The following is a 23,972-nucleotide window of genomic DNA, read 5'->3' on the forward strand; positions in this document are numbered from 1 at the left end:
AGACTATCCAAACTGACTAGGAAGAAAAAAGTTAAATATATCCGTAACAAGAAGTTGAACTAGTAATTTTAAAAACTTTTCAAATAGATTTCATGGTGAATTATATCAACATCTGCATGCATGAACAGAATTCTCTCATAGGTTTCTTAAACAAGGAAAAAGATTCCCAATTTATTTGAAGAGTTTTCTATTGAGCTTCTATCAGAACTCTGCAAAGGTATCACAAGAAAGTTATGGATTAATACCCTTTATAAACACAGAAAACAAAACCCTCAGTAAAAATGCCAGAAAACAAAACAAGAGGGGTAGATGAGATGGCTCAGCAGGTAAAGGTATTTGATCCCCAGGACCCATGTGATGGAAGGAGGAAACTGACTCCTGTAAATTGTCCTCTGATTTCCATATGTACATGCATATATATATATATATATATATATATATATATATATTAAGATTTATTTATTATTATAGATAGTTTTGAGCCACCATATGGTTGCTGGAAATTGGACTCAGGACCTCTGGAAGAATAGCCAATGCTTTTAACCTCTGAGCCATCTCTCCACTCCTAAACAAATATAATGTAAAGAATTTGAGTATTTTAAAAGAATGTAAGCAAATGGAATTCAGTAACACATATAAGGAACCTTCATATTGTCACATAGTAGCATATATTCTATGAATGACAGTTTGATCAATCAATGCTATACACTACACTAAGAAGGAATAACAAAATCCCACAATTATCTCAATAAACAGAGAAATTATTTGGCAAAGCCCAATATCTGCACATAATGAAAAATCACACTTGAAAGAGGAGGGAACAGAATGTTTGAGTTGGGAGAGGGACGGAGTGGGAGAGCAATGGAAGAGATACCTTGATAGAGAGAGGCATTATGAGGTTAAGGAGAAACCTGGTGCTAGGGAAATTCCCAGGAATCCATAAGGATGACCCCAGATGAGAATCCTAGCAGTAGTAGAGAGGATGACAAATGGGCCTTCCCTGTAATCAGATTGGTGAATACCCCAACTGTCACCATAGAGCCTTCATCCAGTAATTGATTGAACTAGTTGCAGAGATCCACAACCAAGCACCTGGCTAAGCTCTGGGAATCCAGTCAAAGAAAGGGAGAAGGGAATATATGAGCAAGAGAGATTAAGATCATAAAGGGGAAATCTACAGAGATGACTGAACCAAACTCATGGGAACTCATGAACAGCCATGGAGCCTTCATGGGACTGAAGTAGGCTCTCTATATGAGGGAGACAGTTGTGTAGCTTGGTCTATTTGACAGGCCCATGGAAGTTGGACCAGGCTATCCCTGGTGTGTGAGCTAGCTTGTGGGAGCCTATTCCTTATGGTGGGATGCCTTGTTTGGCCTTCATGTAGGTGGAAGGGCCTTGGTTCTGCCTCAACTTAATGGGTCAGGCTTTGTTGACTCCCCATGGGAGCCCTTACCCTTTGGGAGGAGTGGATGTGGGGTAGGTTGGGGGAAGGCAATGGGGTGGGAGGGAGAACTGTGATTGGAATGTAAAATAAAATTAAAAGGAAGAAAGAAAGAAAGAAAGGAAGGAAGGAAGGAAGGAAGGAAGGAAGGAAGGAAGGAAGGAAGGAAGAGGAATAAAGAGGAGACCTTTTCTCACCCTAATATGGGGTATCTATAAAATACCTACAGCTGGCATCAAATTCAATGGTGAAACACTGAAAATGTTCCCCCTTTAGATGAGGAAAAAGGACAGGATCTGCTCTCTCATCACTTCTACTCAATATTGTATGGTTAAGTCCAGCTAGGGCTAGTTTTTTATTTAGAAATAAAAGGCATCCATGATGAGGAGGAAGAAACTCAAGAACCTGAAGTTGCAGATAACATCATCTTATAGATGAAAAGTCCTAGGGAATACACAAACACACGTGCATGTGTGTGCACACATAGATATAGACACGGAATACACATACACACAGACGTACAAAGAGACATAATACATACATATATTGACACATACTAGACACACACACACACACACACACACACACACAGAGAGAGAGAGAGAGAGAGAGAGAGAGAGAGAGAGAGAGAGAGAGAGAGATACAGAGGCACATACACAGATATACTAGGGCTATGGGACAAGGTCATGTCTATATCTCACAAAGTCTACAGGACATAGAATCAGTTTATAGAAATGAATTGTGTCTTTATAGAGTAGAATGAATAATCTGAAAATGAAACCAATACCATAGTATTAATATAAAAACAACTAAATATGTAGAAACATATTTTTTTTCTAAAAAGGGAGCTAGGCATGTATAACAAAGTCTAAAAAACTATTCAGGGAAATTAAATAAACGGAATGATTCCTTATGTTCACAGAACAGAAGATTTAATATTGTTTAGATGGGAATACTCCCCAAATCAATTAAAAGATTGATAGATTCAATGTATTTTTCAAAACCCCACTTGATTTTCATCAGTATTAATAAAACTATTTTTTTCCAAGACAGGGTTTCCCTGTGGCTTTGGAGGCTGTCCTGGAACGCTCTTGTAGACCAGGCTGGTCTCGAACTCACAGAGATCCGCCTGCCTCTGCCTCCTGAGTGCTGGGATTAAAGGTGTGCGCCACCACCGCCTGGCTAATAAAACTAATTTTAAGATACACCTGGACATGTAAGGGACCAGAATACAGAGAAAGTCTTGAAAAAAGAACAACATTGAAGATATGATGGCCAATTGTACAAGTTGTCAAGGTATGATTCCTAACTACCCAGTCTAGACCTTAGACTAGTTGTTGCTTTGACAGTACTTACAGATTGATGATGGAGGTTGTCCTTGGTATTTGGATGGGCCTGACCCAGTTTTAGGGCCTGACACAGTTTTAGGGCCTGTGAGAGCAGAACTGAGGCTTCCAACCTGGGGACTGCAGCAAGAGGAGTAGCCCTATCACTTGAACTTGCCTTTCCTCTCTACTCCATAGCTTTTAAACTTACCAATCCTCACATTCCCATAAGCCAGTTTTCTGCAATATCTATCCATCTACAAACCAACCCACCCATCTATCTATCTATCTATCTATCTATCTATCTATCTATCTATCTATCTATCTATCTATCTGCTAGTTAATCAATCATCTATCTACATATAGTCTACTATTTCTGTTATCTAATAAAACACTGATTAGTACAGAGAGCTCACTTTCTTACTTCAAAACTCACTACAAAGTCCATGAAACTTTAGTAAAGCAGATTCCATGAAACCAACACAGGCAAGAAGCACAGATCAATGGGGAAGAACTCCAGAAATAAGCACATATATTTATGGTCAATAGGTTTTTAAGAGAGGCCCAGCACAATACAAAGGGTAAATAATTGTCTTTTTAAATAAGGAAATGGTACTGGAACTGTTGGAATGGATATGTAGAATGAGTCTATACTCTTAACTGCATACAATATTCAAGAACCAACTCAAAACAAACCAAAATCCAAAGTAAGACCTAAAACTATAAACTAACACCATGAAAAGTAAAACCAGGTGAAAATTTTGTGAGATTGTATTAGGCAAAGTTTTCTCAAAAGTATAAATAACAAAACCTTAGAGTGGATTATACCTTCTTACTTTTTAAAATGTACTTTAAAGAACATGACCAAGAAAAGTTAGGGGTAATGCAGATAATGACAGGAACATTTGAAGTCATATATCTGAGAACGATATATACATAAATTATACAGAGAATGCCTGTAAGCAAAACATGAAAAGAAAAAATTCTCAAGTAATTTACAAAAAAATTTTTTAAAGGGATATTTTCCAAAGACACATAAATATCCAATAAGTACATAAACTATAATATACTTCAGTCCCTAAGAAAATGAAAATTAAATCCTGTATAAAGGACCATGGCCACCAGGATGACTGAGGTAGCTAGTGGAGAGATAGATAGATAGATAGATGATAGATAGATAGATAGATAGATAGATGATTGGTAGGCAGATATATAGATGATACATAGACAGCAATTTTAGAATAGATACAAGTGTCAGAGAACATGTGGAGAAATTCAAATCCTTTTGCCTTTTTGTTGTTGTTTATTTGTTGATATAAAATTGTGCAGCTCCTTTAAGAAGACAGTTTCACCATTCTGCAAAAATCTGCGTATGTCTCAAGAATTACACTTTTATGTATGTACCCAAGAAGCTGACCATTCTCCCCAAAAAAACCTTGTACATGGCATTATGCTGAATAGGCAAATCAGAAACAACCCAAGTGTCCAACAGATAAGAAATAAACAAAACATGATTTAACCACACAGTGAAAATCATAAATTCATAAATACAATGAAGCATTGGATGCTACAATGTGGTTGAGTCCCAAACTATTATGCTAAAGTCAAATGAGTCTAACACAAAAAGCACAGGTATTGTGTGGTAGTAACAAGGGCTGCAGAACCCTGACGATACCAACACTGAGTTGCATATTTTAAGGTAATCAACAAAATGATTACACAGAAAGAGAGGAAGTGGGAGAGAAAGTAGGAACCCACTCCATGCCAACTTTAAAAAAATAAGAAATGAATTTAATAAAAGTAAAGAGTACACATGGGCCCTTCTGTGCCTTGAGACTCAGCACTCCAGGCTGACACGGTATAAACAGAACCTTAAATGTTGCTTATGAGATCAGCATGGTTCTAGCTCCAGGGAACACTTCTCCACCCAAGTTGGCAGTGATGGGCAGTGTGTGGGTGTTGTGCTTCTAGCATGGCAGCAGCTGCCTTACATATGGGAAGGAGAGCAGTAACAGAAGCATTTCAGTAGGAGAAAAGAGAAATCAGTCACCTGGCCACATGCTTGCTCTTAGTGTGGCTGTAAATTTTTTTTGCACAACAAACATCATTTTTTAATATCACCAAGCATCTATAATCTTGGTTTCTCATTATGTTCCAATTATTAGTTGAGGAAGTTTTCATATTTTGGAGAAACATACTTGGCCAGTGTATTGCATGACTGAGCAGCATTTTGCAATATCAAGAGTTATCAGTTGAACTGTGTACTCTCCACAAATGAGAATAATGTGGCTCTATCCCCCATAAACACAGAATGCAATCTTAGATGGAAATTGGGCCTTTGCAAGGGTCAAGTCAAAACAACAATGTTGCTGCTTTTTACAAAAGGGGATACTTGGAGACCTTTGCTGGGAGAACACCATGGAGCATTAAGCCCAAACTAAAGTAATGCATCCATGAGCCAAAGAATGTCATCAAGTACTGGTAAGCCCCGGAGAATACAGAAATCCTTCCTTGTGATGCTCAGGATGAGTCACCCCAACAGATGTCTTTCTATTAGAATTCTAGCTTCCAGAGCTATATGATACTGTTCTAATGTCTTAGCTATGCAGTTTCCATCACTCGGTTACAGATAACATACCATCCATCGTTATTTAGAGTGTACACCTAACATGTTCATTATAAACATGCTGTGTGAAGCTGTCAGCAACCTCTTGAATTTTTTATTTTCTGTGTGTATTGATTCCATCAGAAGTCATGTCAAGCAACTGACTTACGCTATCCAGATTTCTGTAAAAACACTCTTAGATGCACAATGACACAGTTGCCTGATGATACTTTTGCCCAGATATATCTCCACTGATGAGTGGCATGTGACTACACTCTTCAGTTTATACATGCTGAGGCGGTGTGTACATTTAAGACCAGCATGAGTTGCGTAATCAGGTTATAAAATCAGTAGATGGGATATGATATCATATGATTTGATCCCATGTCTATGTTTGAACATGGTACACAAATTCCCTAAAGTTAAGCCCTGTGTGAAGTAAGTCCATTTTGGACAATGGAGGAAAAATAATTTTATAGACCTAACATATAAAATTGTACCATATATATATATGCATGTGAGCACAATACTCAATTATACAAAATAATGTTAAAATTATAAATTTTGATAGTTTAGGCTTTCATTTATAGCAAACCAATTTTACACACATATTTTTTATTTGGGGTTATGAAAGTATATTTGTCAAGGTGGGTAGATGGAACATTATCATTTGGCAGTTTTGCTGGCTTGATTTGTACCTTTTACAGTATGAGTCTCCACTGCACTCTTGCTCTGGGGCTTGTAATTGCTAGGGGTGATAGAGTCTAGCAGAGATACTAGCACTAAAGCCTCAGGTTATAAACAGAGCCATCTAAAAACCTCAGACTTGCTCTTACTCTTAGCCAAAGAACCATCCCCAAGCCACTTTGTGGAAACCTGAATTGGTTGGTCCCTCAGAAGGTGGGACTGGAAACCTCCTGGGCTGAAGGCTCAGGGCCTGGCTTTCTCTGGGTTCTACCTCCTGCAGCCCACTCTTCTGATTTCCGAATGTTATGACGGTGTCTTGGATGCTCATTTTATTTTATTTTCACTGAGTCTGACTGCACTACTTAGAAGTAAATGTGTAAACTGAATGCCACTTCTATTTTTGGGAAAAAGCAAATTTCAAAGAAGGCCATTCATGTTATCCTTAATGCTGCGATGCTCCTACAGTTCTCATTTTGTTTATTCATGACTGCTTTCTGGGTTTGCCTGCTCACTGGGGACCCTGAGGCACAAAAGGGAACTATCTCCCTATCTGGGAGATAGTCTTAGGAACTCTTAGAGAGAGAGTACGTACTGGTAGTTAGAAAGGACACAATGCTATGGGCTTTTAAGGGAAACAAATACTTGGGCTGTGTGGACAGCTCAGTGGGTAATAGCACTTGTTGTACAAGCATGAGGACCAGAGTTCAAGTCTTCTGAAGTCACATAAAATGCCAAGTATGGTTGTAGGTGCCTGTAACCCCAGAACTGGGGGCTGGGGTAAAGGAGACAGGAGAATTGTTGGAATTTTCTGGTCACCAGCCTAACTTTGGATTCAGTGAGAGATCCTGTCTCAAGGGAATAAAGCAGAGACTGCCGGAAGAGGACATATTCTACCGGTGTCAGCAGATGCACTCACTCACACCAAGTAAAATAAAAGTATCAAAATGACAGTGAGGAATGTCAGAATGATAGATTGATCTGGACAAGGCCCTGTGAGGCTGTCAACTTGGGTTGAAGATTTTTAGGTGAAACAACATGGCTGACCTAAGCAAACATGATAGCTATACACAGTGTGCTGTGGCTGCCTAAACTCAATAGGCGCTCAGACAGCAAACATGAGACACAAATGTCTGAGGTCAACAGATCCCTTTAGCTGTGGTTAGGTATCTTTAGGTCTTCTCTTCAGGTGTAACAACTCACAAAGCTGCTAGATTATCTGTATAAAATTAAATCACAAGATACTGGGATGGCCAGGATACAGGAAGATGGCCAACAAGAAAAAGCCAATATGTACAGAAAGGAGGACATGTCAGTATTTTAAAACCATTGAGATTACAAAGAACCTTTCTCATGCAAAAGCAGCAGACGGAAAGTCAACAGCCCTGGGCTGAACAGTAAAGGAAAGTTAGTGAACCACAAACGTGGCCTGTGACTGGATTACCAGCCACATTAGAAACACAGATTAATAAGAACAAATAAGGAACCTGTGTGGGAAGTGGTTTTAAGGCATGTAACAAAAGTTTTAATCTTTGTTTAAATAAGACTTCAAAAGAATTCCATGTACAATGGAATTGGTGAGACAACTTAAAAAAAAAAAAAAGAAAGAAAGAAAAGAAAAGTTAGCTTCAAGAGATGCAAGGCTGAGGGGCCAAACTTCCGATTGCTCTGAGATCAAGTACTATTTTAGATTGCAGTAGGTAGAATGCAATTAGCACTCGGTGATTTTAAAGACTCTTTCACAGTTGCCTTTAACTGGCTGATGAAATAGCAGAGCAGTGTGGCTGAAGGCCAATGTTTACTTTTACCCTGTACCTATTTTATTAATGGGATTGTGGGCCACTGGGCCTCCAGGTACACACCAATGCACTAAAATACCCCACTCTGTAATTAAGTGGCACAGAGGGGATTAGAGCAGGCTAAGTGGCTGTTACTTTTCACCCTAGTGTGGTCCAAGCCAGGCATGCTGAGGCTCTCATGGCAGACCTGGTAAATTCTACCTCATAAGACTACAGAATATGGAGGAACAAGGGGGGTGGGGGTCCTGTTGGCTGTAAAGCAAGAGTTTGAATAAATGGGTCTTTCTCTCCAAATAAAAATATACATAAAAAGAAAAAAAGCCACCTCCTCAAGTAGATGTTTCTAGAGTGAAAGATGAGAATCTCTCAGCCAGAATAATAAACGCATCAACAATAGCATCATTTAAAGATATGGAATCTTTAAATCCCATTATCAAGGGACTTGGAAGGAATCTAACTTCCATGAGGGCTCTCAATCCAAGATGGGGCTCTCCCTCCTCTCTGTGAGTTAGAAGTTCAGCTGCTGAGTTCTTTGAAAGGAGTAAAAAATAAAGTGATCAGCTAATGTTGCCCTGTGCAATAATTCAAAGCATCAGAAATGCTTGCACAATGTAAAACAGACCCTGTTAGCGGGAGGGAAAGTTCCTAAGCCAGCACTCGATCATTTTTTTGTTTGATTTGACCAAATCCGCTGTTGCCGCTAACTGTTAGATTCATTTAAAAATAGTAAATGTAGGAAGAGGTTTGCTTTGATCAGTCAGATTCATGATTGCCAGGCTAGAGATTACTGCCAGGGCTGGTCTCTTGTGGGGCTTCACATCAGAGAGAAAGCAAAGGCAACGGCATCTGGAAACACAGTGTTCTGGCCTCAGCACAGGACAACATTGCCTCTGCCCAGAAACCTCCAGAGAAATGCTTAGAAACGTCAGAGCATAGAGATGCAGAGTACTTACGAGGATCCCGGACTTGCGGTAGGAGCAGGCCCTAAAGAAATGAGAGAACAACAAAAGAAACAGTCTGGGTAACTGGAGGGTGAGGGAGAGTGTATCCACCAAAGACAATGCAAGTTCCCACCCTTACTGATTTTTCTTGGATTTACTTTTACCTTTAGTTTCCCCCAACCACCTCTCGCAATCAAAAAATACCAGTGAGAACGTGCCTAACTCCCACAGCACAGGGTCTGAAAGATGCTCAGACAGATTCAAAGCATTGTTAACAGAGTATCTATCCCCTGCCCCTCCAAGGGGCGTGGTGACTGCATATGGGCAGGCATAAACAATCTCAGAAGGAGGCAGGGAGTACCTGCCTGAGAGCTACATGGCACAAGGGTTTGGAATAGGGGGAGTTCAGAGAGAAGTGGCCTCCTCTGTTCATCCTCTGCTATTTTGGAACAGGGTCACCCTGACCATGGTAATCCCCTATTGGGCTGTGGGTTACTTATTTGTAAATTAAACACAATGGCACTAGCTGGAGGTCTCAATACGTGCCCTTATCAACTCGGGTTGTCCTGACACAATGGACTGAGGGCCTATGGCCAAACCAGGTGAAAGCTGCTTACCAAACTTGACAAACAGGACTCCAGTGGTAGAAACCACTTTCTTGCCATTTGTCGCCACACACTGGAAGTAACCAGTGTCTGTGGTGTCAAGGTTTCTGATCCGAAGCCGAGAGCCATAGTTGGTTGCCCGGAAGGAGATTCTACGAGGTTCCTGGACCACAGGAGCATCATTCTTGAACCAGCGGATAGTGGGAGGTGGATTCCCAGACACCTTGCAGTGCAGTTCAGCAGTCTGTCCCAGGGACGTGGTGATGTTATTCATTGGTTCATCAAGGGTTAAATAAGAATCTGTGGACAAGAGAAGAGAGGCAATGAGAGGGACACACAGATGAAGTAAGCAAACCCAGGCTGTTACAGTGTATCCCTAGTGTCACAATGAGAATACACCTGTACATGGAAATAGACAAGGAATGAGGAGGTGGCACTTACTAAGGCCCCATGACTACTAACACACCCCACAGAGCCTGATGCTGAGACAGAAGAGTGGGACTGATTGGAATGCAAGACCCAAGTATCCACACGAAGGACACTCATGGATGGCCATACTCTCGCAGCCAAGAAAAGATGACCTTTTGAATTTAAGATTATAAAATTGATACATTTCTTGTTGCAAATAATAACACAAGGAAGAAGAAGAAGAAATGGGGACAAAGGAGCAGTAAAATTGAAGTTTACTTGGAATCTTTCCATCTCAAATTAACACCATTCTCAACATCTGACAAACAGCCTTCCTATTTGTACACCTTGGATAAGAAACCATCAGATACAGGAAAAAAAAGCAAGAGCAACCCAGTTATTTTCACACCACACAAGATCATGAAGTGGACCCCAAACCTTTCTATTGGTGGCATAAGGTTCATGGAGAACAGAGCACTACCAGAAAAAGGGGCAATGGACACTTTCATAATACCATTCATGTGAGCGAGAACAAGTTACGTTGGTCATCCATCCATCCATCCATCCATCCATCCATCCATCCATCCTTCGTCTGTCACCTACCTATCTAATCTATCACATATCAATTCAGCATATAATTTTAACTGAGATGTAATTTACTTTCTGTGTAACACACTGAACTCAAACGGTCCTACAAGTACTAACAAATGTGTGCACCTGTGTGACTAGTGTCCTATCCAGATAGATCAACGCCTCAGAAACTCTTCCCAAATCCTTTGTAGTTGGTCCCAGCTCCCAAACCTTGCCTCCCACCCCTCCCCCAGGCAACCACTGTTCTGATTTCTATCATCATAGAAGCAATCTTGCTGATGGCAGGCTTTCATATAAGTGGAATTACCATGCGATTACATTTGCATCTGGCTTCTTTTGAGATTTGTTACATTAAAAATGTTAATGAAAAGTTTTATATCTGTTCGCTCTTCAATAGTGTTTAGAAAACACTAAATATTGGTTGTAAAATTCAGTTACAGAAATTAGGTTATTTTTAAAACTGAAGTTCAATATTTGAAGACTGCTATTTGTTCATATGAAATTTTCTTTGGTTTCACTTTTCCTTGAGTAGGTTATTCCCTGACAGACATTTTCTCTGTTGTCTGTCCTTCTCTAGTTCTTGTAGAATTCTGTGCTCTGAAGAGAACAGTCATTACCTTCTTCATCAGAGCAAGATCCTCAGGATGGGGGTCAAAGAAAAAGGGAGTGGAGAGAATTCCTAAACAATAATAGGTCCCACCTGGCAATCCCCTCCCAAGATTTCAGACACCTCTCCATATATATACCTTGGTTGTGACTTGATGCCTGTCTCTAGCTGAATTTGTGAATTTAAATTACTGCATGTGGTCAGTAGCTACTATATTGGACACCACAGAACACAGTAAATTTGTTGAATTTAATGGGATTTTATTGGGAAATAACTTTTTGTTTCTTGAGATATTTAACTGGATAATTTAATTACCTAAAGCCTATAAAAGAGACTCATAAAAATAAATGATTTTTATTTTAGGTTTGTGCAGGAAGACTGGGGTTGAATGTGCTGTTAGTCTCTGCAGCCTCACAGGACCATGTTGTCCATGTGAATGACATTTATCACACTTGTAGTAGGACAAAGTTGTCCTACACTAATTATACTTTTCATCTCAAGCTGGTAGTACTCTCTCCAACAGGATCAGGAGTCCATCAATGAGTGTGCTAGGGCTTTGTTGGTTTTTTTTTTTTTTACATGCATATTCTAATCTCTGTCTTGAAGCATGTTGTTTCTATACCCTGTCAATGAGCTTTGTATCTATCAATCCATCCATCCTTGGCCCATGGGTATGACTGTGCCTGAGATGTTTGACAGATGCCCAGAAGGTAGGAAGGACTAATTAACAGCTCCAAGGAATACCATAGCTTAACAGCCTCAGTGGATTACTATATTCTCTTTATAGACAGAAACTTGGAAAAGCAACCATACAATGCCCATATAAGCCTAGCAACTAATACTCTATTAGGTTCTGGAATTTAATTGGCTGGATTTGAATATTCAGGTGTTCTCTCTGCTCCCATGCTTATCTGTATAACCTAGGGCAAGCTACTTAAGCTCTTTGTACCTTGTTATAACTCACTAAAAAACTAAACAGTAAATAGGTCCCACCTGGCAAAGCTGTTAGAAGAAGATTAAAATTTAATTTCATGACACATGTTCAGTACTTAAGTCAGGGTTTGCTGAGACCCAAGAAATGAAATGTCATTAATAGTGCCATTGGTTTTACGATAGTGACTTCTGTGAGAAGCTTTTCAGGTGACACAGACTTTTACCTCCTCTACCTCCTCTAGTGCTGTAACATCTGGGTAAGTGGGAAAGGCATGTTACTCACTGTCCCCCATTGAAGAAGAGGGAATTATGACTCAGATGTTAGCTGACTATCTCTTTTTCACACAGCTGGCTTCCCAATATATCAGCAGTCATGGCCTTCAAGCCTCAGGCTCAGCCAACACGCCATGAACTTCAATGGCCGTAGTCACAGATTGAACTAAAGTCTGTATGCCACGGATTTGCTGCAGTGTTCACCCCACCTTCCAGGAAATCTCAGGTCACAGAGGTCAAATGACTTGCCTAAGGCCTATGGCCATACGGGCCTAAGTTGTATCCCTCTAGCTCTACCCTTAGCCTTTCTACTCTATCACCTGCCCAGACAGCAGAGCCCACTGAGGCTGGACACCCATGCTCTTGGTTGGCCAAGCCTTTCCTCAGCTCCGGTAGAACTGTCTGGGAAGAGTCCAGGCTGAGCCTGGTGTTTCAATTTTCCTGGGAGGCCAAGCCTATGCCTGACTGCTCTGCATGATATCTGGACACAGATATATCTACAATAGGCCACCTCTCCCCGAAAGCACGAGAGGGCCACAAGACATCTTAAGGTCAGTGCTTCTCCAGAGAGACAAAAGGACCTAAATGCATCTCTGTGTTCACTAACCAGAGCCTTGCTCGAAGGACACCATACAGATTCATTTGTGACTATGTAGCTACTCACCCGAGGCACAAAGCTGACAAACACTCTGCAACTGAATTTGGCCAAGGACAGAAGTGTCAGGGAGGCATCTCAATTAAGTGACACAAAGGCACTCGGACAGTCATAAGATAGACACCCTTCTATCTTTCTTACATTCTCTCTCTCTCTCTCTCTCTCTCTCTCTCTCTCTCTCTCTCTCTCTCTCTCACTCTCTGTGTGTGTGTGTGTGTGTGTGTGTGTGTGTGTGTGTGTGTGTGTGTGTGTGTCGTCTGTGAAGGTGGAGCCTGTCTCAGCATGTGGATTCCATAAATGAAACTCGGGGTCATCTGGTTTGACAGCAGGTGGCTTTACCTACTGGCCCGTCTCACCAGCCCTCCCACTTATTTCTTACTAAGCATCTGCCTGGTGTCTATTCTCTTCCTGGAATGTTCTGTGGCTTCATGTGTCATGCTAGGGAACCTAGCTCTGGGATATGCATGCAAAGCTTGAGTGCCTTTCTTTGCAAGTAGTTGGAAAAGAAGTTAATCAGATTGTAGGATCAAGGGTCTGGTTATACCACTAACAGCCATGAGGATTAAGCTGTCACGGGAATAGCACTCTCAGGGATTTGATTTTCTATCTTTTATCTGGACCCTTGGGGTTTCCTCTGCTTGGGGCAGTGTGTGTTTCCATAGGACAGATAGAGAGCCACTGCTGAACTTGAATACCAGGCAACACCATTTGCCTTCTACACCTTTGTGGGAATTGTTGCACATTGATGGCTGGAGTCAGTGCCTCTGATAATGCATGCCTGGGCAATAGGATAGGTCTCAGTGTTTCCCCTTCTCTTTCCTAGACTACAGATGCTGAGATAACAGGTGAGTAGAAAGTGAGTATAATTGGCCTTGAGAGAGAAAAACCTTCCATTTCTGTTGACTCCACTCCTCTCTGTGTTCCTGAGCAAGGCTGGATGATGGCAACCATGGTGATGCATCTGTCATGGCTAACACCTATCTAGTACTTACTGTCCTGGCAGGGTCGTTACGAGCATACTACTCATGAGCAACATAAGGCACCCAGAGGTAAGAGAGTTGTTCAGGACCACACGACAATGAACAAAAGTTGGGATCTAAAACAAACGAGTTCATCTCCAGACAGCATGCTCTGGGACAGTTCTCAAACACAGGAGGTAGGGGGTGGTGTGGGAGTGACAGGTGACTTTGGTCATCAAATGTATTTGTACATGAAAGAAAAGTGAAACAAAAATAATAAATACAGAAATCTCAAACCTCTTATTCTCTCTTATATACTGTTCAGAATATTAAGAGCTCCGAAAAGAAGTTTTTCTTTTTTTTCAATTTGTTTCATTTGTTGAAAACTAAAAGAACTGAATAATTAATGTGAATATTTTAATGAAAAAGAGCTATAGTATGTATCTTGGTGCTAATGTATTATCTAAGATCAGGGGCTGCCTCTTGTCTTAGCATTTAGTCTGCTGAGATGTACTGTATCAGGTATGGACACTCTGGCTTCACATATTTGGAAGAGGGAGGGGTAGTTAATAGCTTTTCAGGTAAGTTAGAACATTCACCTTTGACATTATACCAAAATCAGGCAACAGGTACGTTCTCCAGTCCCAGTGTGAAATATGAAACCATTGTAATGAACTTTCCTAACATGTTATATTCAAAAGGATTGATTGGTGTCCTACATTTAATGGAACTTCAACCCACACACAATTTCGTTACAGTGTCCACGCAGAAAACACTGATTCACTGAGCTAGATACATTTTCCACATAGGGCCACATCTCAACACTCCCCTTTTTAAAGACAGGCTACATATTCTCCCTATGTAGCTCTAGCTAGCCTTGAATTCACTATATATACCAGTCTGGTCTTGAACTCACAGAGATCTACCTGTCTTTGTCACTGCTTCCTAAAGACTGGGATTAAAGACCCACTCGACCACATCTGGATCACTGTTAAACTTTAAAGACTGTATACAATTCTATCACTTCCAGTCACCAGTAAAGACTAGGAGAGGATCGAGTGCATGGTGATGGCTCAATGTTTTCCAAAATTCTACTTTCTGTTCGAAACTTCACGTTTTATTGTTGGCAACTAAAACTGGTGTCCTGTTTCCTTGAAGTAGCAATCTCACATACTCCAGTCCTGAGAACACTCAAGTAGCTAACCAGTGCACTGGCTCCTTCCAGAGGTGGTGTGTTTAGCCTGGAATGCAAGTGTTTTCTGGGAGACAGGCTGCACAGTTTCAGAACCTTGGTACTCAGGAGGCTTGATTTATGCAGACATCCCATTTCACCACATGGAACATGAAAGGTTTGGACTCCAGAGTCAAGATTTATTGAAGCATCCCTACTGCCTCGTGGAAGCCATTCTTCAGGGCAATTGGCTTTTCCCTTCACTTCAGTGGATGGCGGTGGGGAAGACACTGTCTGCTACTATCGTCTTATCACATGCTAAAGTGGCAGCTCTGCTTTTTCAGGAGTGGGACGGTAAACTGAGGCTCAGAGGTTGGAAAGACATAGGCCATAGCTAATAACAGAGAGGACTGGGACTCAGGCCCAGTGTCATCCTATCACACTTCCTTGCTGCCCTTCCTTGCCTGCATATCCTTGTCTTCTGGGAGGGTCTCTTGGCAGGTTCTCAAGACAATGGTTTGGCTTTATCCTTGAGCTCCCTAAGTCAGTGAGCAGGGAGTGGCTGCAAGAACATGCATGACCTATGAGGTCAGGTAACTGGATGTAGAGGTCATAAAAAAAATTGGCAACAGTAAAAGGTTCTGAACATGTAATGACCAGAAGTTAATTCAAAATCAAACATAAAATGAATCTGAGGTATTTCTGGCAGCCTGTGTCAGGCTGCATTGTGTAACCTCTTGGCATCTTGTTTCTGAGCACACAGCATGTGCACCCTACACTGTGCATACTAGCACACCACATCATCCCAATGAGGGCCACCTGGAAACCATGACACACTTACAAAACGGCCAGTACGTGGACTGTAGAACTTTCATTATATATTCAAAGTTTTCTGCCCTTATTGAAACATATGGCTTAATTATGTAAAACAAAGACTTTTAATATTTTCCCAGTGTCATTCCTCAGCATGCAAGGTATCAATTTAGCATATCTTTGTACTGTTTTATGTTTGAATGCTGTCCTGAAAACTTGCTGCGATGTAGGTGTCCCATTTGTGACTGAGCTGTCTGTGGACACCTGCTCTCTTCACTGTGAGCAGCCTGAGTCTTCATTAACTGTTGTCCTCTGCACAAAGACACCTCTCTGATAAGGACCAAGAGCTCTGGGATAGAGATACATATTTAGAAGGTCATTTGATACTGTGTCCATTTAGGAAAATAAGATAGTATGCTCACTCCTAGTGTCCATGAGCTCCCCAGCTACAGGTTCTGAGCCAGAGTTCAAGTACCAGGCATGTTTTTTTTTTTTCTTCCTGTAGAGTATGTCCTAAATATAAGCAGAAAGAGATTGGTATCTCCATATTATTCATGCTACTGCTGTTGCACCCATGGACATATCTTGCCAGGTTGGGTGTTAGTGTCCCTTTCAAGGTTCACACTCAGGTGAAAGTATTGAAGGTTCTTCTCCCCAGCATCCTACATAATACCTTCCAGTAATATGAAAGCTAGCCTGCCGAAAAGAAGCTTCTAGGGCAGTACCCAGTTTGATTTTCTATCACTGAAGTGTGTGGCATCTGCAGTAATTAAATTCTGGTGGGTATCCAAGAGCAATGTCGATAGTTGGGGCTGTTTTTTGGGGGTGTCTTTGAAATCACTTCTAACCAACAACTCAAGGAGTTGCCAAGCACTGGACTTTGTGCTTGGCAACTTATGCCTTCTGGGAAGAGCATTGATCCCTGTGTAAAGAAATTCCAATCTAAAGCTACTGTGTGTATGTGTATCCATATTTATATATGAAATTTAACTCTCCCAAACCTGTTTATTTTCCCTACCCTCCCATCTCCCTATAGCAAATCTCCTTCCACAAAGTTTAGGGACAGAAAGATCTTAAAAGCAAAAGTTCTGAAAGGGCTGGAGCTACACAGTATCTTCTAGACATGACCAAACCACTGCACTTAAGAACTCACAGTTGCTATGGCTGCCTACATAAGACCTGTACAAGATCACTGAGTCAACATTCCAGCATGCAGTAGGAAATAGCTTATGAGCTCCTACTGCTAGCTGAGGAGTTGTTGACAGCTGATGACTACTAGGGGAGGGAGAGTCAGTGTTCTTTATGAGTGTGGTCTCTGGTAGGTTGACCATGCACCAGTGGATGGCCCCATACTTATACATGCACAGGTAATACTCAGTGGGTTACCTAAGAAGGGAAGGAAGGAAAGAAGGATGGATGGAAGGAAGGAAGGAAAAAAGAAATGAAGGAGGGACACGAAGTTCGAAGGGCTGTGTCAAGACGGGGATTCCAGAGGAGGTGGAGGAAGGAATGGGGGGTGGAGAATATGATGAATATACATTATATGTATATATAACATTCTCAAAGAATAAAAATATTATATTAAAATAAATATTATCTGTCTTAGTAATTGTTCTATTGCTGTGAAGGGACACCATAACCAAGGCAACCTATAAAAGAAAGAACTTAATTGTGCGCTTGCTTCCAGTTTCAGAGGGTTAGTCTATTACCATCATTGCAGGGGTATGGTGGCACTCATGACCTTGAAGCAGTAGCAGAGAGCTACATCCTGCTCTACTGAGTCAGAGAAAGAGACAGATGGGGTGGGAGTGCCCAGCATGGGCTTTTAAAATCTCGACGTTCACCCCCAGCAACACACTTTTTTCAACAAGTCCACACCTTCTCTAATATGGCTACACCCCTAATCCTTCTAACCCTTTCAAATAGTTCAACTCCCTGGTGACTAAGCACTCAAATATATGAGCCTACAGTGGTCACTGTCATTCAAACCACCACACTATTCATAAAATAATTGATGTTGGAGTTGTTGACTTGAGTTTTGTTTAAATAATTCTAAAAAATATTGTGCAGTGAATTTTGGCATGGGATTGGGACAAAATTTCCAGCACTTTCTGAAATGACACTAAACAGAATTCTGCCATATTGTACTGTGCATTTAATCAAACCAGCATCATCAGCACTCACAGTTATAGCATCAAAATCTCAATCAACTGTGAAGTGTTGAAGATACTCCATATCCTGCAGCATCAAGTATCTAGCCCAGGCTGAAATCTTTGTCTAAAAATCAATAAGATCATCCATCTCACTAATTAGCCAATTCACAAAATTATTTTAAAATGAATTTCTTTACAGCTTGTTATCAGTCAATGTCTAACTTGTACACATATTCCACCTACTAATATACATAGGATTATACCAAACTTTCTTGGGTGAAAGGGACTGTGGGTAGGGAAAGTTTAAGAGGCCCTTCTCTATACCAGCAGCTGGAAAGCCAAGAGATAATCTATCTCAAGTGAATGTTGTGTCCAAATAAAAGTTTGGGATTGGGATTTTTTAAAGATTATTTTTTATTATGTAGGAAAGAAAGTGCCAATGTCTTTTTAGTGCTGCTGGTTCCCATTACCTGTAGAAAGTGACAAAGTGACAACCTTTTTTTTTTCAACATCTATAAGGCATCACCCACTATTGGAGCATTATACACATGGGATTATTTAAACTTGAAATAATTCTATGAGCCAGACCCCATAATTATCCTCATGTTAGAGATAAGGAAGCTAAGGGACAGATAGGCTAAGGAATTTTTCAGAGTTACACAGAGGCCAAAGTCACACACAAAGCCAGGACCCAAAGCTTTGGACACCAGAACCTATAGGAGTCCCCATTTCCAGCCAACTGAGACAATGTTTCCCCATTCTGTCCATGACTATTACCAGGGTCCAATGTTCTTGCACCTTTTGAGACTATCCAGGCAACCCCTAGTGGCCCTGAAAACAAGTGAGCCAGCCCTGGTTTATTACTTTGTAATTAGATGGAGGACAGGGTTGAGCAGGCAGCCAGGGCACCTTTCACTGGAGACTTAATCAACCTAAAAAGTGAAGTGCAAGAAAAAGGAAGGGCTTTATGGGCTCCTTGAGAGTTGAGGCTCTGTTTCCTTCTTTCCCACCTTGTCCTCCTCCTGGCCCTGTCCAGGTTACTAAGAATTTCACAGGTATTTAATAAACGAGGGTTGATTAAGTAAACGGAAGGCTCCAGGGACGTTCAGGCAAACTAGCTCTGAAGACACTCCATTTATTACCCATGGCTTGACAAGAAGTCACATCCACAGGTCCACAAATCCCTCCCAGCATTTATGGCTTCATTTTCAAGTGCCCGCCCACCTCTCCACAGGGAGGCAAGGCCAAGAGTTACGTTCACAGTCTGACAGGTGAGAAAGACTGAGATATGAAATGTTTCCCAGCTCTTTGCCCTGGCAACCCAGCCATGGCTTGGAAGCAGGTCAGCATCAAGGCCAGCCTCAGTGAGAGAAGAGGCCTCAGCCGAAGACTCTTCTGCAGAGGAGGGAGGGGTTTCCAACATGAAATAAAATAAATGCTTAGTGAAACACAAAGGACAGCTGCCAAACAGTTTGGTCATTGCATGGGCTGCTGAGCTAGCACTCTGTCAACCTGCAACCGCTTTCCCCACACTTCACCATAAATACTTCTACTCACTATCTCAGAAAATAGTTTTTATCTTAATAAACTCAATGCAAAGCATAATCTAAATCAGCTTGCACATTCTTGATCTGGAGCCACAAGCTGTGTTTAATAAATATCAGATGAAATAGCAGGGAACTTCCGAACACCCAGGGTCAGTTACCTGGGAAATGGAACATGCGTCTGGGCAGGTGGAGCAGGAAATGCCTAAGAGAAAGGCAGAAGGGATGACAGTCACACTAAGGGGGGGCACTATTCATAAGGAGCTGTTGAAATAGGGGCCTTGGAGGTGGAGAGTTTGGCTCCTTACCTGAGTACCACCTCTTCCTTGCCGTCACTCACTTTCAGCCTCAGTTTGTTCAGCTGTAAAATGGACCAATGGCTATCCACAAGAGAATTATGAGGGTTGAGTGAGATAAACATCTAAAACATTCAAAACATTGGCAGGTGAGTTCTACGCCCAGAGATTATAATTTAACTGACTCAAGGTACAGTCTCAAAAGGAGCAAAATGGCCCCATACAATTCTCTTCAGTAGGCTAACAGAAAGGAGTGCACAGTAAAACAGTCACCATTTTGCCACCGGAAATTCCGGCCTTGCTTTCTGCTAAGCCTTGAAATTACTTGATTCCACAATAATCCCTAGAAGGATTTCCCACTGGGATCTCTATCATTCACATGAAAAAAAATTTAAAAAACAGCGCCTCAGGTCACACAGCAGAGTGAAAGGATTTTTGCCTGGACTCTATGTGTGGGATGTTTCTGCCCAGTACAGAGTGGGTAAGATGCAGTTAAGTAGTTCTGGCTGAGGAGGAGGACAGACCACTTAAAACAGAAGGAGATGCTCTGTCTGGCCACTCACATTTGCTTGGGAACACAAGTATGATAGATCAAAGGATACCAGGGCTGAGGATCTCGGAGTGTCTTTTCGAGTTGAAGTGTGCCTGTCTACTGTACCAAAGTCAATAAATGGTCAACAAGCCAGGGAGGGAACACACAGAAGCACACAGAAAACACACAGTAGATTTAAAACTTATGCCTAGGTCCAGATCCTATATATCTTGGCAGGTCGGAGAGATGGTGCCTGCTCCTAAGCCCAGGAAATACAGACAACTCAAAGGGGCTTAAGGAATATGGATTCCTAGAGAAATGCTTTAAGGACTGTGTTATTTTCACAAGTAGGACAGTTGTACATAAATGGAATCTTCAGCACCCGGGAAACTATTTTGTTCTGGGGATTGAACTCTGTCCCTTACCCTTGCTTGGCAAGTATTTTAACCACTATTGAGCATTTTTATATGTAGATAGGGGTATTGTTTTGTTACTTCATGTTTATTAGGTGAGGTATTTCATTTAAATTTTAAAATAATACAAATATTCAGAACACACAAGCAGAAACATAGTTAGTCCTCAGTCTTATATCTTTATTTTGATACATAATTAAACTCTCGAACTGAAGATTTGAACACAGGCTGTGGACTTGAGAATTGCTTCCCTTGTCTTGGAGAGATGGTGATAACCTTGTCCCTGACTTTTCTTACCCATCTAGCTTTAAGATGGACCTTAAAATATACACATACCCCAGGATCCTTATGATGTCTAGTTTTCTTTAGTTTTTTGAACATCAAACTAAAAATAACAAACCACAAGCTAGTATTATGGCTCACTGTCACCCAGTAAGAGTCCAACTTAAAAATGGGAGGGGAGAAAAGCTTTGGGGTAACTCAAAGGATCCTATATGCCACACTGAACTCAGAAAGTGGCAATCTCCTCCATTATGGCTGAATTATAAACCTTTGAAAAATGCTGACAGACCTTAACTGGAGCAGGACAGGATGAGTGGCCCTGTGTAACGAACCTCTAAATGACTGGAGATAGCATCTAGAAGGCCAGGTCTGAAATACATTTCTGGTTTGGGCCCTAGGCCAATGTAAACAGAACACATCGTAAGTCAGTCCTCTGCTCTGAGTACCTTGGATAGGAGGCATGCTTTGGCATCAGCTTGGTCTGTAGTCCTCTCTGTGTGAGCCTGTAGCTGTGTCTATGCCATGCAAAGGTCATGGCTGTGCTTTCTGGCCAGGAACCCTGAGCAAGGTACAACAAGGACACATCCAGGGCCTTACTCAAAGACTGTATGTTGTTTTGTTGCCCTTGTCAGTCTGAGGCAGCAGCTTGCCCCCTCATAATACATTCTCATGGCTCCAAGTGGAGCCTGGGTGGTTTTCAAAACAAAAGCGTGTCATTCTGGCCAATGAATTTCTATTCCTATGAAGATCATGTGGCTAGAGCATTTTGGTTTTCCAGCCCTGTCTTGACTGAACAGGACCTGAATCCCTTTGAGTGTCAGTCAATATTCCAGCTGGATTCCACAGAGATTGACAATCGACTTTCAGGTTTTCCTGGAATATAAACTTTTGGGACTGTGAAGGAACACACAGACCAGTTTATCCACCCTTCTTCTCAATTTGCTTCACTTTCTGAAAGAATCTGCTGACATGGCCACATCTCAGGTCTCTAGTTAAGTCTGTGTCACCTGGATGGTCTCTTTTATGAATGGGGTGGTTTTGCCCCAAAACTTTGAAGTAAATTCTTCAACAATTGGACATTATCTGCTCTAGAGCTTTTGCCAAAAATCCAAACCAAATCAAAGCAAACATTGAGCAATTTGGAGATAAAAATGAGGAGAGCAGCTGGTGAGCTGGCTCAGTGGCTAACATGTGCTCTGCAAGCCTGAGGATTTGCAGTAAGATCGTCAGAACCCACAGAAAAGACTGGGCATGGTCACATGTGTCTGAAACCCCAGCGCTGGAGCTAGGAAAACAAGGATCTTGGGATTTACTGGCCAGCTGGTGTAGCTGAAATAGCAAACTCCAGGTTCAGTGAGAGACCATCTAACATAGTAAGGTGGAGAAGTAGTTGATAAAGACATCTATGTCAGCCTCTGGCTTCCACATGAGCCTGACAAGGCAAGTGCATTCATATACACGTGAACATGAATACACACAAACTACAGCACTAACTTCATAGCAAGAGGGATGAAAATCAATTGAACACAGAAATCCGTGCACTTTAGAGGTCTAATCAGACTTTTCTCCTTATGGTGGCTTAGCGAGGCTAACACAAGATTACTAAGGGCAGCTGGGCAAAATGCCACATAGATCGGCATGTTGAGGTAAGAGCCTGTGTTCAATAGTTCTTACCCTGACTAGAGTTAAGCCAGTATGCTCACCATAAAGACAAGAGTGTTATCTGAGCCATTCAGGGTGGCCAAAGCCCTTGAAGAGAGAAACAACCCATTTTATAGTCCAAGAGTGTCAAAAGGCTCTTCAAAGAAAGCCGCCTTTAGCTTCTGTGGAGTTTCCATAAGGGAGGTAATATGGGTTGTATCCTTCAGCTCTTGAAGGGAGAAGGACTCCAGAGAACTGATAGTAAGGGACACTCAGGGTGATCTGAGGGGACATGAAGATGCTGGATGTTGAAGGAGATGGGTGACAAGGAGTTTGAAACAGCAGGATTCTATACTGAGTAGTCACAGAACGGTGGTTCTCAACCTGTGGGTCGAAACCCCAGGGTTACTGATGGCCCTTTCACAGGGGTCACTTAAGACTATTGGGAAACACAAATATTTACATTATGATTTATAGCAGTAGCAACATTACAGCTATGAAGTGGCAATGAAAATGGTCTTATGGTTGAGGGTCATCACAGCATGAGGAACTGATTTAAAGTGCTATAGCATTAGGAAGGTTGAGAATCACTGATCTCTACCAGGCAGTTCTAGGCTTTTTTTTAATCAGGCAAAGGGTGAGAGAAGTGAATTAATTAAAAAAATAAACCCATAAAAATGATAGGAATAAGGGAACAGGTACGGAAAGGACCACTTTGTGCTCAGAAAGTGAGCATGTCTACCCTGGGAGAAGAGGATGGAGCCAGTTGGGGGTAGGCAGGGGCAGGAACTGTGCAATTAAGGAGAACAAGGCACACAAGATGGAGGACAGCCTTGGCAACCTCTGTCCTAGTCTGTAAAACCCTCTCTACTGTTTCTGTAGACACAGTAGACATTTTTGGTGAGAAGTTCGTCTTCATTCAGGGTTGCTAGCATGGCAGGTGTTTCACATGCTAAGTCCCTGCTTGAGGAATATCAACCCTGTGTCATAGCAAAGTTGTTATGACAACTGACAACTTATGTCCAATCACCTCTGGAGCCAGCCCTGAGGTATGTTTAACAACATGGTCTCAATAGCATCTTGTTCACACCATACCTCTACATTTAACCAGAGAACCCGTCTTGGGAGATGTTGCAGAAGCTTCCAGGCCACCTGACATGGAACTGACATGGACTGAGAACTGAACTCAGGTCTCTGGAAGAGTAGTAAATGTTCTTAATCACTGAGCCATCTCTCCAGTCTTTAAATACACTTAACGTATATCATTATGCTTCAACCTTCTCTTCCCCCTTTGAAAT

At 41.6% G+C, this 23,972-nt stretch overlaps 1 protein-coding gene across 1 annotated transcript in view; it reads right to left on the minus strand.

Annotated features, from left to right (window-relative positions):
• Ror1 (receptor tyrosine kinase like orphan receptor 1) overlaps positions 1–23,972 on the minus strand; it is a 363,775-nt gene that overhangs the window by 104,600 nt on the left and 235,203 nt on the right. Inside the window, exons 3-4 of the mRNA XM_027400498.2 lie at positions 9,416–9,703; positions 8,811–8,841 (exon numbers count right to left, since the gene is read on the minus strand). Of these exons, the coding sequence (XP_027256299.1) occupies positions 8,811–8,841; positions 9,416–9,703 (319 nt within the window). The remainder of the gene's footprint in view (positions 1–8,810; positions 8,842–9,415; positions 9,704–23,972) is intronic.

Source organism: Cricetulus griseus, chromosome 2, assembly GCF_003668045.3.
Source record: "Cricetulus griseus strain 17A/GY chromosome 2, alternate assembly CriGri-PICRH-1.0, whole genome shotgun sequence".
In the NCBI taxonomy this organism is placed as follows: domain Eukaryota; kingdom Metazoa; phylum Chordata; class Mammalia; order Rodentia; family Cricetidae; genus Cricetulus; species Cricetulus griseus.